This window comes from Trachypithecus francoisi, unplaced genomic scaffold (assembly GCF_009764315.1).
Source record: "Trachypithecus francoisi isolate TF-2019V2 unplaced genomic scaffold, Tfra_2.0 Lachesis_group21, whole genome shotgun sequence".
Lineage (NCBI taxonomy): Eukaryota > Metazoa > Chordata > Mammalia > Primates > Cercopithecidae > Trachypithecus > Trachypithecus francoisi.
In genome coordinates this window covers 44,559,153-44,574,094 of record NW_022681467.1, presented here as the reverse complement: position 1 = coordinate 44,574,094, position 14,942 = coordinate 44,559,153, and the positions used below count along the sequence as shown (strand labels likewise).

At 42.0% G+C, this 14,942-nt stretch overlaps 1 protein-coding gene across 3 annotated transcripts in view; it reads right to left on the bottom strand.

Moving 5' to 3' along the window:
- The window catches only part of ARFGEF2 (ADP ribosylation factor guanine nucleotide exchange factor 2), a 114,720-nt gene that overhangs the window by 62,731 nt on the left and 37,047 nt on the right, over positions 1–14,942 (bottom strand). For 2 of the 3 annotated variants that reach the window (XM_033186676.1, XM_033186678.1), the window contains exons 7-13: positions 11,693–11,761; positions 9,613–9,764; positions 6,030–6,160; positions 4,269–4,503; positions 3,200–3,299; positions 2,338–2,477; positions 386–494 (exon numbers count right to left, since the gene is read on the bottom strand). In XM_033186676.1, coding sequence (XP_033042567.1) covers positions 386–494; positions 2,338–2,477; positions 3,200–3,299; positions 4,269–4,503; positions 6,030–6,160; positions 9,613–9,764; positions 11,693–11,761 — 936 coding nt within the window. The remainder of the gene's footprint in view (positions 1–385; positions 495–2,337; positions 2,478–3,199; positions 3,300–4,268; positions 4,504–6,029; positions 6,161–9,612; positions 9,765–11,692; positions 11,762–14,942) is intronic. The other variant, XM_033186677.1, reaches the window with a different exon arrangement.

The window sequence follows — 14,942 nt, the reverse complement described above, 5'->3', positions numbered from 1 at the left end:
GTGAGCTACAACTGCACCACTGTACTCCAGCCTGGGTAATGGAAAGAGACCCTGTCTCTTTAAAAAAATTAAAATTCCAGAAACAGACTTACATACATAGGAACATTTGGTATATCATAAAGGTGATGCTTTGAATCAGTGAGGGAATGAGCAACTATTAAAAAGGCACTGGAGCAACTGGTTCTGCATTTGAAACAATGAAGTTACAGCATAACTTCACACAACTCCAGATGCATTAAAAAGCAGAACTTTCAAAATAATATAGGTATTTGGCAAACTAAAAAGGCTTTTTCAATTCTAAAACAACTATACTAAGACAACTGTTCCCAGCAGTCACAGGACCCTATTATGAATGGAAGTGGGTATGGCAGCAATGCTGTCTCACCAAGGCTGGTCTGGTGATTGGGATTCACATACAGGTCTTTGCTCCACTCCACCATGCACTTGAGAATGGACACGAGACACTCCAGGCCTTTCTTCCTCAGGCTGAGCTCCTAAGGGACGAAGTGACACAGGAAAGAGACTTAAGAGAAAAACGAAGAGAACAGACATCTACGAGGCTTTCTCGGACCCCAGTGAGGCTATGAGATAAATCACTGACAGTCAGTGTTATTAAGGATGAAACAAACCCAGAGCTAAGAAGTGACAAGTATCAAGGATACACTGCGAAAACCCTGGACATCTCTAAAGATGCTCATTATAAACACCCCAGCAGCAAAAATATGGGACATGTGTTTTCCTAAAATGAACAATGTTATTTGGATTTTCAAAAGAAGTTTTCATTCACTGCTTGTGCGATTAAAAAATTTTTTTTAAATTTTATTATTATTATTATTATTATTTTTTTTTTTTTTTGAGACAGAGTTTCGCTCTGTCGCCCAGGCTGGAGTGCAGTGGCCGGATCTCAGCTCACTGCAAGTGCCGCCTCCCGGGTTCACGCCATTCTCCTGCCTCAGCCTCCCGAGTAGCTGGGACTACAGGCGCCCGCCACCTCGCCCGGCTAGTTTTTTTGTATTTTTTAGTAGAGACGGGGTTTCACCGTGTTAGCCAGGATGGTCTCGATCTCCTGACCTCGTGATCCGCCCATCTCGGCCTCCCAAAGTGCTGGGATTACAGGCTTGAGCCACCGCGCCCGGCCAATTATTATTATTTTTTAATAACAAGGTCTTGGCCAGGCGCTGTGGTTCACGCCTGTAATCCTAGCACTTCGGGAGGCTGAGGCAGGGGGATCACCTGACGTAAGGAGTTCAAGACCAGCCTGGACAAGATGGTGAAACCCCGTCTCTACTAAAAAGACAAAAACAGGCCGGGTGTGGTGGCAGCCACCTGTAATCCCTGCCACTCGGGAGGCTGAGGCAGGAGAATCACTTGAACCTGGGAGGTGGACGTTGCAGTGAGCTGAGATCGTGCCACTACACTCCAGCCTGGGTGACAGAGCGAGATTCTGTCTCAAAAAAAAAAAAAAAAATCACACACAAATAACAAGGTCTTAACCAGCGACTCTGAAAAAAAAGGAGAAAAGAACCTTGAATTATGCTGCAAGTGACTCTGGATACAACGTATCCCCTAAACACCCACAAATGCATTCCATTTTAAGGCTCACCCTTTAAGTAAATAAAAATACTGATTTTCAAAAATAAATAGCATTCTTAAATAACAAGTTGAATATGAGTTGCAGATCATCTAAAAAAACTGCAAATATTTTAGATTCAAAACAGCATCTCGGACAGCACAGATCTCTGTGATTCTAATGACAACTATGACCATCTTTTAGGAAAAATGTCCATATACCAACATTCCACACATAATTCCAGGGAGGTCGGAGACCCTCTGACCAGTTCATTCAGAAACCTAGAGTTAAGCATCCTATTTTCTTTGTAGGTGCTCTAATAAGGTATTCTGCTACTAGCCAATCTCCTTTGCCTCTATTGCAGACTGGGATCCTGTTTTCCACGCTATCTTTGGAAGGGTGACTGAGAATGAATTTGCTTCCTATGGGTCTCAGCTCAAAGGTCACCTTCTAAGGGATACTACTCTAATGACTCCATTAAGAATTACAGCACCCCACCTCCAGCACTTCCTCTCTGCCGTCCCTGCTTTATTCTTCTCTACAGACCTTATGATCATCTGAACTGACTTCTTTACTGAAGTTTTATGATGTTTAATGAAGTTTAATGAAGTTTTATGTTGTTTTATGATGGCAGGAAATGTGTGAATACGTATGCCTGTTTTGTTCACTGCTATATCAAGGACAGTGCCTGGCATGTGGTGGCACTCAATAAATGTTTATTGGAATGAATAAACTTTAATATAATTGAGTGTCCACAGTGTTTTTACCTGCAGAGGTGTCATTCCCAGCTCATGTCCACTTCTTCCCTGAGCAATTTTGGATAAATCATTTACAAGGCGCTCGAAAATGTTAGCAGCATTTAAATCACAGTCGTAGTTGACATAAATATCCACAACACACTGGGCATCTTGGAAAATAACATACAAGTATCAGAAATTCTGATCAAATAGCAGTTATGTTTTCTTATCAAACAAGATGTTGCCAACAAATTTCCCCAGTGAACTACAGACTCCGGTGGCCGCATCTCACTCAGGAAACACATGTCGGAAGTACTAGGAAGCTGGCAGAGAGCAGGTTGTTTTCAGGCCCGCTTCCGAGCAAACTGAAATCTCAGGCAGTTCATTCCACCCATCCAAGGCTCACTTTTCTCATCAAGGAAGGGGCTAACAATTGCCTGATCCACCTCTTAAAGTTGTGTCACTCTTACAAAAATACATTTGATGCCAGACAAGCAGGATGCTTACTTTGAGGCCACACAATTGTATAGTGTAAGATAAATCCACATTTACCGTAGCACCCAATCAAAAATTGGCAGCACCAATATCTTAAGTCCTGTGATTAACAGTACTCAGCTTGTAGGTAATGTAACCAAGTGTTCCAGTTTGACGAGATTAGGGAAACGGTTTCTGGGACATGAGACTTAGTGCTAAAACCAGGAAGTCCTTGGCAAACCAGCCTGAGTTGGTCATCCTCTAAAAAAGGAGAGGTGGGACAGGACTAAGTTAGAATTAGCCTCTATTTCCAATCCTTCTTTAAAACTCTAAAAGGAGGAGTTAAAAGTCTTAATCTAAGCTCTGGCAAATTAAAGCATCAAAAGTCCAGTGGATGAGTGTTCCCAGGAGAAAATACCTGCACAGATCCTCGTCAGAGTCTGAATGACCATCCACCTGTGCTCAAAAGAACTTGTTGATGTTTCTAAAATGTTCAAGAAAATTTCTTTGAAAAAGACCTATATGACATAAAGACAAAGGAGGACACTAATTAACAGTTTCAACCAGGGCTCAAAACCTCCAAAGTCTTCAGAAGCCAACCTGATCCTGCAGTAAGTAAAGCACCCTGGGCAGGAGAGTGGAGTGCCCGCCCAGGTGGGCAGCGTCAGGACCCTGGCCTTGGTGGGGACGGCTGGCAGGGTAGGGGCCATCAGGGGAGCTGCCAAGTGGAAATGAAGGACCCATGTTGTGACTTTTTGGAGAGAAACCAGAAATCTGGATTTTCATGTAAAATAGGATTTCTCAATTTGGCAACTAATCTAAATGATTTCGAACAATTTACAGACCAAAAGACATATTTAGGGGGTGAGCTCAGCATACAGCCCACATCCTTTGGTTAAAATGAAAGGCACATAAGATCTGGGGGCAGTAACTTTTTTTTTTTTTTTTTTTTGAGACGGAGTCTCGCTCTGTTGCCCAGGCTGGAGTGCAGTGGCGCAATCTCAGCTCACTGCAAGCTCTGCCTCCTGGGTTCATGCCATTCTCCTGCCTCAGCCTCCCAAGTAGCTGGGACTACAGGCGCCCGCCACCTCGCCCGGCTAATTTTTTTGTATTTTTAGTAAAAACAGGGTTTCACCATGTTAGCCAGGATGATCTCGATCTGACCTCGTGATTTGCCCCCCTCAGCCTCCCAAAGTGCTGAGATTACAGGCATGAGCCACTGCGCCCAGCCTGAGGGTAGTAACTTTTTATAAAAAGATACTCTCTTACTCATTTAAAAAGTTCTGATTTACTGGGGTGCCAGCTGATGAGTATGCCATTTACCCTCCCTGCCCCTGCCCACTACTGAGTTCCGGATGGTAAGATATGAAACATTTTCACGAACCATTTTCCTAATGCTTAGTGTATAATATTAGCAGCATTCTCAACATTGAGTATTATTATTAATAATAGTAAATAATCAAATGAAAAAACTTTGGAGTCCATACCTCTATCTGCATTTTCAAGTGCATTTTAAAGTTTGAAAGAAGAGTAAGAAAAATGGCAAGAGACAGCTCAAAGACATCAGGCACTGAAGAGACGCCGTTTTTGGACAAGGCCACACAGAGATATTGCTTGATTGCATTGATGAACATCTCGTGAGTCCGAAATACGGGGCCAGCATTTTGTAACACAGAGAGGAGCAGCTGCAGGGAAACCACCTTGGAACGCAGCTCATGGGATCTGGTAAAGAAAATGAAAAACCACAACAGTGCTAAAAGAAAAAATGTCAAACAGTATGTTTCTTGAGAAGGCCTTGCTCCTCTACCAATGAGCAGAAGTTTAAAGAATTAATAGCACCTAAATGTCAGGAGAATCAGGGCAGATGGCATGAGGTGGGTCCTTCTGGAATTGCAGGCCCTTTGAGAACAAGAGCTACCAATTCCTTTTCATCTCTCTCCATCACGAAGTAGAGAATACAGCAGGAGCAAAGTGTCAACTGATTCTGGAGAGCAGGTTCTACAACTGCACTGAGAGAATCAATGACTTTACATCACTTGTGGGAGGCTGAGACACCTGGCTCACCCTATCTTCACACACCATGAAGACAGTGCTCTTTATCCACCTACCTCACAGCCCTCCCTCCCTGCTGCCCATCCCTGAGTTCAGGTATGGTAAGAAATGGTACATTTTCATGAACTATTTTCTTAACATTTATTTTTATTTTTTAAAATTTATTGTTGCTCTGTTGCCCAGGCTAGAGTTCAGTGACACGATCTCAGCTCATTGCAACCTCTGCCTCCTGGGTTCAAGCGATTCTCTTGCCTCAGCCTCCTGAGTGGCTGCGAATACAGGTGCGTACCAGCACACCCAGCTAATTTTTGTATTTTTAGTAGAGATGGGGTTTTGTCTTGTTGGCCAGGCTGGTTTCAAACTCCTGGCCTCAAGTGATCCACCCACTTTGGCCTCCCAGAGTGTTGGGATTATAGGCGTGAGCCACCACACCTGGCCTATTTTCCTAATACCTGTCATAGTATTAGCAGCATTCACAATAGATGAATTGAAGATTATTATTAATGACTAATGACAGGAATGATAGTGACAATTTATAAAGTACAAGGCCCCATGCTCAGGACAACACAGATATTTCATTTAATCAATCCTGTAAGATGATTTTCCATATTCCCATTTTTCAGATAAGGCTTGGTAAGTCATATAACAAAGGAATTGCTCTCAGGTGGAGGATCCAAGATCTAAATGCAGCTCTTTCTGGCTCTGAAGCCTCTGCTTTCTTCACTCCATAGCACTGACATCCTTGCAGTAGTTTGTTTACTACAAAGAAATGTTTGGCTTCCCTGTGTCCCAATCTGGGGCTTAGATCTGTATCGATGAAGCAGAGGTTTCCAAACACAACAGGGAACTGAGGTTTGCAGGTATCCTGTCCCTCCCCACCCCACATCAGGAGATTCAATCCACTAGCTAGTAAAAATGTGCTTTTTATGTGTTCAACAAACAGACTGTTTTTAGCATCCATATGCCAAGAAAAGCAAAACTGGGCAAAATCTTGGTTGGTGGGGATACAGAGACAATTCAATATGAAAGGACTATAGAGACTGCATGAGTCTGAAAAGTTGTAAAACCATTCCTGCACTTACACTGACAAAGAGACACAACACTGAAACTTCTTGGAACAAGGGGAGTGTGAAACACAGTACCATGTGCTGCTGGATCATTGGATTGAAGATGGCCAAGAACTGCTGTCTGCTTACTTTGGGTCTGGAGGGCCTTCACCAAGGGGCTTCATGGACAGCTTGCACAGGGAGCGGAACACAAGGAAGGCATCCTTCTGCAGAACGTGGGAGAACCTGGCAGCCACTTGATGTCCTTGTGCATCCGATTCCTAGGATTAGAAACAAACATTAGCAGGGTGTGGTGGCGCGCACCTGTAGTCCCAGCTCCTCCGGAGGCTGAGGCAGGAGGATCCATTGAGCCCAAGAGGTCAAGGCTGCAATAAGCCATGTGGCACTGCTGCGCTCCACTCTGGGGAACATAGTAAGACCGTATCTCAAAAAATAAAAAGGGAGAGGACAAAACAAAAGCATAACTCTTATCAAAAATAAGAAATGTAGAGGCCAGGCGTGGTGGCTCAAGCCTGTAATCCCAGCACTTTGGGAGGCCGAGACGGGTGGATCACGAAGTCAGGAGATCGAGACCATCCTGGCTAACACGGTGAAACCCCGTCTCTACTAAAAAATACAAAAAACTAGCCGGGCGATGTGGCGGGCGCCTGTAGTCCCAGCTACTCGGGAGGCTGAGGCAGGAGAATGGCGTAAACCCGGGAGGCGGAGCTTGCAGTGAGCTGAGATCCGGCCACTGCACTCCAGCCTGGGAGGCAGAGCGAGACTCCGTCTCAAAAAAAAAAAAGAAATGTAATTATCTCATGGAAATTAAAATTCTTCTATTTAATAGGGAGAGGAGGGATGTGGGGGAGGGGAGGATATGACAAAATAGGAGCTATGGAGGAGCCATCACAGCAATTCTACAACCTTGTTCCTTGTTCTTCAGAGTTGGTATGGGTGGTTTAAAATGAAACATGATCAAAAGTTAAGCTGTAAAAAAAACCAAAACTAATACAGGTAATTATATTAGCTTGGGTAAGAAAGGTAGTTCTAAGAATACTATTGTAAGCCAGGTGCAATGGCTCACGCCTGTAATCCCAACACTCTGGGAGGCCAAGGCAGGCAGATCACTTGAAGTCAGGAGTTCCAGACCAACTTGGCCAACATGGTGAAACCTCGTCTCTACTAATCCCAGCTTCTTGGGAGGCTAAGACAGGAGAATCGCTTGAACCTGGGAGGTAAAGGTTGCAGTGAGCCAAGATCGCGGCACTGCACTCCAGCCTGAGTGAGCAAAAAAAAAAAAAAAGTAAAAAAAAGAATACTATTGCAGGATAAATGGGTAACAAAGGATAGGTATTACAAAATAAACTTTTTTCACCTAAAAAAAGGTAAATTACATTTAAAAACAAAACATAAAAATAAAATTTTTTGGCCAGACACAGTGGCTCACGCCTGTAATCCCAGCACTTTGGAAGGCCGAGGTGGGCAGATCACAAGGTTGGGAGATCGAGACCATCCTGGCTAAGATGGTGAAACCTCGTCTCTACTAAAAATACAAAAAATTAGCTGAGAGTGGTGGTGGGTGCCTGTAGTCCCAGCTACTCAGGAGGCTGAGGCAGGAGAATGGCGTGAACCCGGGAAGCAGAGCTTGCAGTGAGCAGAGATTGCGCCACTGCACCCTAGCCTGGGCAACAGAGCGAGACTGCATCTCAAAAAAAATAAATAAATAAAAATTTTTTAACATATAATAAAGATTAATATCCCCCACATATAAAAGTTCTTATAATTCTTATAATTCATTAAGGAAATATGAAAACCTTCCTCCCATATGAAAAAAACATGGATAAGCAATGTACCAATAAATGCAAATGATAAAGAAACATAAGTGACCTTATTACTCATCATTAGGGTAGGAGCTTTCTCCTATCAGACTAGCAAAGATTTGAATAAAGGCTGCTGCCTAGTTTTAATGAGAGAATGGGAAAATGGGTATTGAGAGATTAAAGGTGGTCAGGGATTCAAGCAGTACCTTCCCAGAAGACTGACTTGGTGTTAAGGATCAAAACCCTTAAAACTTTCAACTCCCACTCTCTTTCATTCATTTACTTATGAGACATGATTTCACTACATTTATTTATTTATTTATGAGATGGGGTCTCGCTATGTTCCCCTGGCTGGACTTCTGGGCTCAAGAGATCCTCCAGCCTCAGCCTCCTGAGTAGCTGGGAATACAGAAGCATGCTATTACACTCAGCTAAAACTTCCAACTCTTGAACCATCAATACTACTCGCAGGAATTTATTCCTAAGAAGGAATTAAGAGTTATCTATAAGGATATTCATTATAGAAGCATTTCCTATGATAAAACTGGAATAATCTAAAAACCCAATAGGGAATTGGTTAATAGATTACAGTGATCCATACAGAATTTCACATGGCCATTAAAAATTTTTGTTAGTTCTACATACACTGATAGGGGAAGATGCCCACCACATAGTGTTGAGTAAACAAAGCAAACTGCCACTTATTATATAACATGAGTCCCTTGTATAGATTTAAGTGCGTCCTCAAGGGGGTTAAAAAAAAAAGCAAAAACAAACAAAAAAACCACCTTATTCTGGTCGGATGCAGTGGTTCAAGCCTGTAAACCCAGCACTTTGGGAAGCTGAGGTGAGCAGATTGCTTGAGCCCAGTTCAAGATCACCCTGGTCAACATAGTGAGACCTTGTCTCTACAAATAATAATAAAAAATTAGCCAGGTACGGTGGTGCATGCCTGTAGCCCCAGATACTCAGGGGGCTGAGGCGGCAGGATCATTTGAGCCCAGGAAGTGAAGGCTGCAGTGAGTCGAGACCACACCACTGCACTCCAGCCTAGGTGAGAATGAGATTGTGTCTCAAATAAACAACAACAACAAACCCTTATTCTTTTTATGTACAAAGCAGAGATATACATGTAGCATATGGATATCCAGTTTACTGGTGGCATTACAACTTAATGGGCGATGATGATTAGGAAAAAATGTCTACAAAGTTTTCTTGGAGGAAGGAGCAATAATGAAAAAGGTTGAGAAACACTGGTAAAAAGACAAAGAAAGTGGGGTCTTGAGGGACAGTCACATCATATTACTTCCTATTTTGAATGCTTATATTTAATTTTAAAGCAATTTTTAAGAGAACAATAAGGCTACTAAAAAGAATAATGTGGCGGACATATCTATGGGCCGGAGAGAATGTTCATAATATAAATTGTTTAAAAAGCAGGTTGCAACACAGGATACACACTGTATTATTTTATTTAAGTGGAAAAATATGTGAGATGGAGAAAAATCTAGAAGGATATAGGTAAGATGTTAACAAGGGCAATCTATGGGTTATGGATGGCTTTCCTATACACACTGACTTTTCAATACAGAGAAGGAAAGACAGGTAACTATATATTTTATTTTCCTATAATGAATGTATACTATTTTGAGAGAGAAGAAAAATGGCAAGAAATTTAAGTGTTAAAAGTCTGAGTAAACAGGGTTTAATAATGATGTTACATACCAAGCAACATTAGCACATTCTAAGAACTAAACCTGCTAATACAAAGAGTATTGGCCCAGAACTGTGTGACTAATAAATGAATAGGGCTTGCTTATTTTAGTTGCTTCTTTGGAGGAAAGATTTTCTTCTGCATTTTTTGAAAAAGTAAAAATGGCAATGAGTCCAGAGGATGATCACCAACATACCAGATTATCTGCTGATGACAAGGACTGCCGGTCATCGGCTATTCCATTGGTCTGTGAGTTTTCATCAACTCCTGGGGGAATAGCACATTCCTGACACTCCAGTTCACCTAGAACTCTCTCAGGTTCTGTCAGACCATGCTTTTCCGCTGCTTCTTAAAACACAAATACAAAGTCATAGCCAAATTAGTACTGTACTTACCCTAAAAGGCTGCTTGACACAAAGAAGTTATTCGTGAACCTCCCAGCTGTTGTTTTTTCCCCTTTTCCTGTGCCACCAGCCCATGACCGACATAATCCTGGAAAAGCCTTGGCCAAAGTGATGCTTAAGCTTTATGAGTGTTTGTTATCCGCAGCCCCACTGCCAGGGCCACAGCAATATACGATTCTCTCCAGATCAGTGGTGCCTCCAGAATTGTGTAATGCAGCAGCCCTGCTCACCCCCATTCACTTTTGAAAAAGATTAGAAGCAGCTAAACATGAAAGGTACAGATTTTTTAAAAGTACCATTAATAAAAGAATTAGAGAAGAGTCAGTTATGACAGAAAACCTTAGTCAGAGAAAAAATGTAAACCTAAGCTTCTTGGCAGCCATGTGAAAAAAGGGAAATAATTAAAATAAAGAATTAAATAGATTCCATCATTTAATGAAGGAAAGCATATCTGATGATCAGCAGAGCAATGAAACTCCAAGAAAACTTTATAATGTGGTTCTTTATATACACATAAGGGATATGAAACAATGAGAACAATTTTCAATAACAGCTTTACAAAGCATATTTCATTCAGTAAATATTTATCAAGTGCCTATTATGTGCCAGGCTCTGCAGTAGTGGCTGGAGGACACAAAGTAAACAAGACAAACATCCATTACCTGATGACTTCTTGTATAGACCCCAGAAACAAATCTAAAGGTATGAAATAAAATTTTTCTATTTTACAGGCATTTCTATAAGAAATTAAATAAATAATAGAATATGTATATAGCTTTGTGGTACCTTAACAAAAAGATAGGGCTTAGAAAAGTGGCTTTCAAATCTTGATCTCTGTAAGAAATTAATTTATAAAATTGTATCCCAGTATAGACACGTGCACATAAATAACTGAAACACATTTCATGAAACAATACTTCACATTATATGTGATACAGTCAGATCATTTGTACTCTGTTTCATTTTACTCTCTTTCATTTAAAAAAAAAAAGCTGATTAAAACCCACTAAGATTTTGATTTCTAGAAATATTAATGGTTTATTGGCATTGGAACAAAATGTTCAGCATACACCCACTGACCTGAGATTCTGGGCAGAAACCATACCATGAGGCAGTTATGAATGAAGCCTAACAAACTAAAGCTTCCCCGTACACCTGATATCTGCTGACAAGTGGACTGTCCCCTTGACACATCAATGGCTGGCCATGAAAACTCAGCTCCAATGGACATGGATCTCAGGGCTCCAGCCCACTTCTAGAAAAACCTGGACATCCCCTAATCTACAAGGCATATGGAATGGCCCTCTGCATCTCTATGTGGAGCATCTAAGCCTAACACAGTCAGACAATGTTTCTTTTTTTTTGAGATGGAGTCTTGCTCTGCCACCCAGGCTGAAGTGCAGTGGCGTGATCTCGGCTCACTGCAACCTCTACCTTCCAGGTTCAAGCAATTCTGCCGCCTCAGCCTCCCAAACAGCTGGGACTACAGGTGCGCGTCACCATGCCCAGCTACTTTTTGTATTTTTAGTAGAGATGGGGTTTCACCATATTGGCCAGGCTGGTCTCGAATTCCTGACCTCGTGATCCGCCCGCCTTGGCCTCCCAAAGTGCTGGGATTACAGGCGTGAGCCACCGTGCCCGGCCCAGACTATGTTTCTTAAACCCAATCCAAACGAGACTAAAATCAGTCAGTAAAAACAAGTCATTTTTGAATCCCATATAAAAGATGAGCAGATGTGGGAAGATTCAGTTTCCATGAGCTCCACCAGTTCTTAGGGCAGGGAAGAGGAAACTCCACCACTAAAACATTTTGCTGAGGACTTTTTGGCGGAATGAGGGAAGAGGAAAGGCTGGGTTGTCCTTGGTTCTTACCTTTAATGGCAGATGTGACTACATCTTCCAAGATGTCCTTCACCACCTCCTGGGCTCCGTCATCAGTCCCTACACACACATCCAAATATACAAAACACACATGGGCATTTCCAGGAAAAACAAAGGAAGAAGGGGAGATTATGGGGAGTTACATTTCAGAAGGCAAAGGGTGCAAATAAGTTCTCCCCAAGGCCAAATCTGATTGTGCCAATGAAGGACAACTTCCTTGAAATCAGGAAACTTAGGCAGCATCTGTTCTGCTTTTGAGGTTCCCTTTGTGGAACACTAAAACCCCAGTGGCTTGTACTACTCTCTTCCTTCCTAAGTCCCAGTGGCTCGGCTCAGGGCCCTCCCCAACACCCCCAACTTGGAGGCAAGAGCTCGATTTTATTCAGCTAGGGTTCCTGGTAGAACAAATGGAGCTTTCTCTTGTGCCTTAGCCTCGGGGACTAACGAGCCTTGGTAAACGACATGCCTCCTGCTGCTCTGCCTTCCCACACTGTAAACCCAGAATCTGGCATGAGATTTCCAATGTGATAGTTAAGGATTTATTCAACTTTTATGAAATTATTCTGTAATATGTTAACCGTTTAAGTAGAAGAGGTTCGGTATCTCTTATTTTTTTTTTCTTCAGAAAACTAGTTCTAGGAACGAGTTTATATAAACAGCTCTTGACTAGATGTTTAGAAGTAAACATTACTTTTTTTTTTTTTTTTTTGAGACAGAGTTTTGCTCTCTTGCCCAGGCTGGAGTGCAATGGCACCATCCCAGCTTACTGCAACCTCCGCCTCCTTGGCTCAAGCAATCCTCCCACCTCACCATGCCCGGCTAATTTTTGTAGTTTTAGTAGAGACAAGATTTCTCTATGTTGCTTAAGCTGGTCTTGAACTCCTGAGCTCAAGTGATCCACCCACCTTGCCCTCCCAAAATGCTCGGATTACAAGCATGAGACATTGCACCCGGCTGAACGTTACTCATTTATAAAACATCACATTGACCAAAAAAGCCATCACCTTAAAAAAGCAAAACTAAAATAATCCTTTGACTGTGTATTAATGAGAATTTTTAACCCAGCCACCATTTTTATGAGTTCTATGCTTGCTCTACAAGGTCCTGGAGGGCAGTGCTAAGTATTTTCATTTCCATTGGGCACTTAACACCCTGGAACTATCTACGTGGCAAAGTAAATTTGTGTGGGAAATATTGATGTTATAAGCTTTTCCTAGAAAGCAAAGGGAACTTGAAGTTAGAAAACCCCAGAAACAGTCACAATCCGCTAAACTCACTTCTTATCTAAAAAGGATGATTTAGACTAGATCACTCTTACTCAAACTTTAGTCATTCTCAAACCACCTTCATAACTTTTGCCACATTCATGCACCACCATAATATTATATATTATTATGTATTTTAAATATACTGTTATGCGCCACATAACAACATCTGGTCAATGAGGAACCACATATACAATAGTGGTCCCGGAAGACTACCAGTGGAGCTGAAAAATTCCTATTGCCTAGTGACATCACAGCTGTTGTTATGTCGCAGCACAACTTATTACTTATATTTGTGGTGATGCTGGTGTGAACAAACCTGTGCTACCAGTCATATAAAAGAATAGTACATGCAATTCTGTATAATACATAATAATTAGTAATAAACCAGTGTGTTATTAGTTTATGTATTTACTATAATATACTTCTTTTTTTTTTTTTTTTGAGAGAGAGTCTCAATCTGTTGCCCAGGCTGGAGTGCAGTGACACGATCTTGGCTCACTGCAACCTCCGCCTCCCAGGTTCAAGCGATTCTCTTGCCTCAGCCTCCCAAGTAACTGGGATTACAGGCCTGTGCCACCACGCCCGGATAATTTTTGTACTTTTAGTAGAGACAGAGTTTTGCCATGTTGGCCAGGCTGGCCTACAACTCCTGACCTCAACTGATCTGCCTGCCTCAGCCTCCCAAAGTGTTGGGATTACAGGCATGAGCCACCATGCTCAGCCTATACTATACTCTTTATTGTCATTGCCTTCTACTTATTTAAAAAAGAAAAAGTTAACTGTAAAAAAGTCTCAGGCAGGTTCAGGAAGCATTCCAGCAGCAAGTATTGTTATTATAGGAGATACCAACTCCATGTTCACTGTCGCTGAAGACCTTCCAGGGGACAAGATGTGGAGGTGGAAGACAGTGATAGGAATAATCCTGACCATGTGTAGGCCTAGGCTAATCTGTGTGTTTTGTGGCTCAGTTTTTAACAAAAATATTTTAAAAGTTTTAAAAACCTAAAAATTTAAGAAATAGAAAAAAAAAGTTTATAGAATAAGAATATAAAGAAAAAATATTTTTGTGCATCTGTGCCATGTGTTTGTTTTAAACTAGGTGCCATTACAAGAGCCAAAAGTTAAAAAAAAAAAAAGTTTATGAAGTAAAAATGTTACAGTAAGCTAAAATTAATTTATTATTGAATAAAGAAAATTATTATTATTATTTGTTGAGATGGAGTCTCGCTCTGTCGCCAGGCTTGAGCGCAGTGGCACAATCTCGGCTCTCGGCAACCTCCACCTCCCAGGTTCAAGTGATTCTCCTGCCTCAGCCTCCTGAGTAGCTGGGACTACGGACTACAGGTGTGCGCCACCACACCCGGCTAATTTTTGTATTTTTAGTAGAGATGGGGTTTTACCATGTTGGCCAGGATGGTCTCAATCTCAACCTCGTGATCCAACTGCCTCGGCCTCCCAAAATGCTGGGATTACAGGCGTGAGCTACCGCACCTGGCAAGAAAATTAATTTTATAGGCTGGGCACAGTGGCTCATGCCTATAATCCCAGCACTTCAGGAGGCCAAGGCGGGTGGATCACCTGAGGTCAGGAGTTCGAGACCAGCCTGGTCAACAAAAGAAACCCAGTCTCTACCAAAAATACAAAAATTAGCCAGGCGTGGTAGTGGGCACCTGTAATCCCAGCTACTCGGGAGGCTGAGGCAGGAAAATCACTTGAACCTGGGAGGTGGAGATTGCAGTGAGCAGAGATCGTGCCACTGCACTCCAGCCTGGATGACAAGAGCAAAATTCCGTCTCCAAAAAAAAAATAAAGAAAGAAAGAAAATTATTTTTATAAATTTAAGGTAGCCTAAGTGTTTATGAAGCCTGCAGTGGGATATGGTCATGTCTCAGGCCTTCACATTCACTCACTGCTCACTGACTCATTCAGAGTAACTTCCAGTCCTTCACGCTCCATCCATGGTAAGTGCCCTA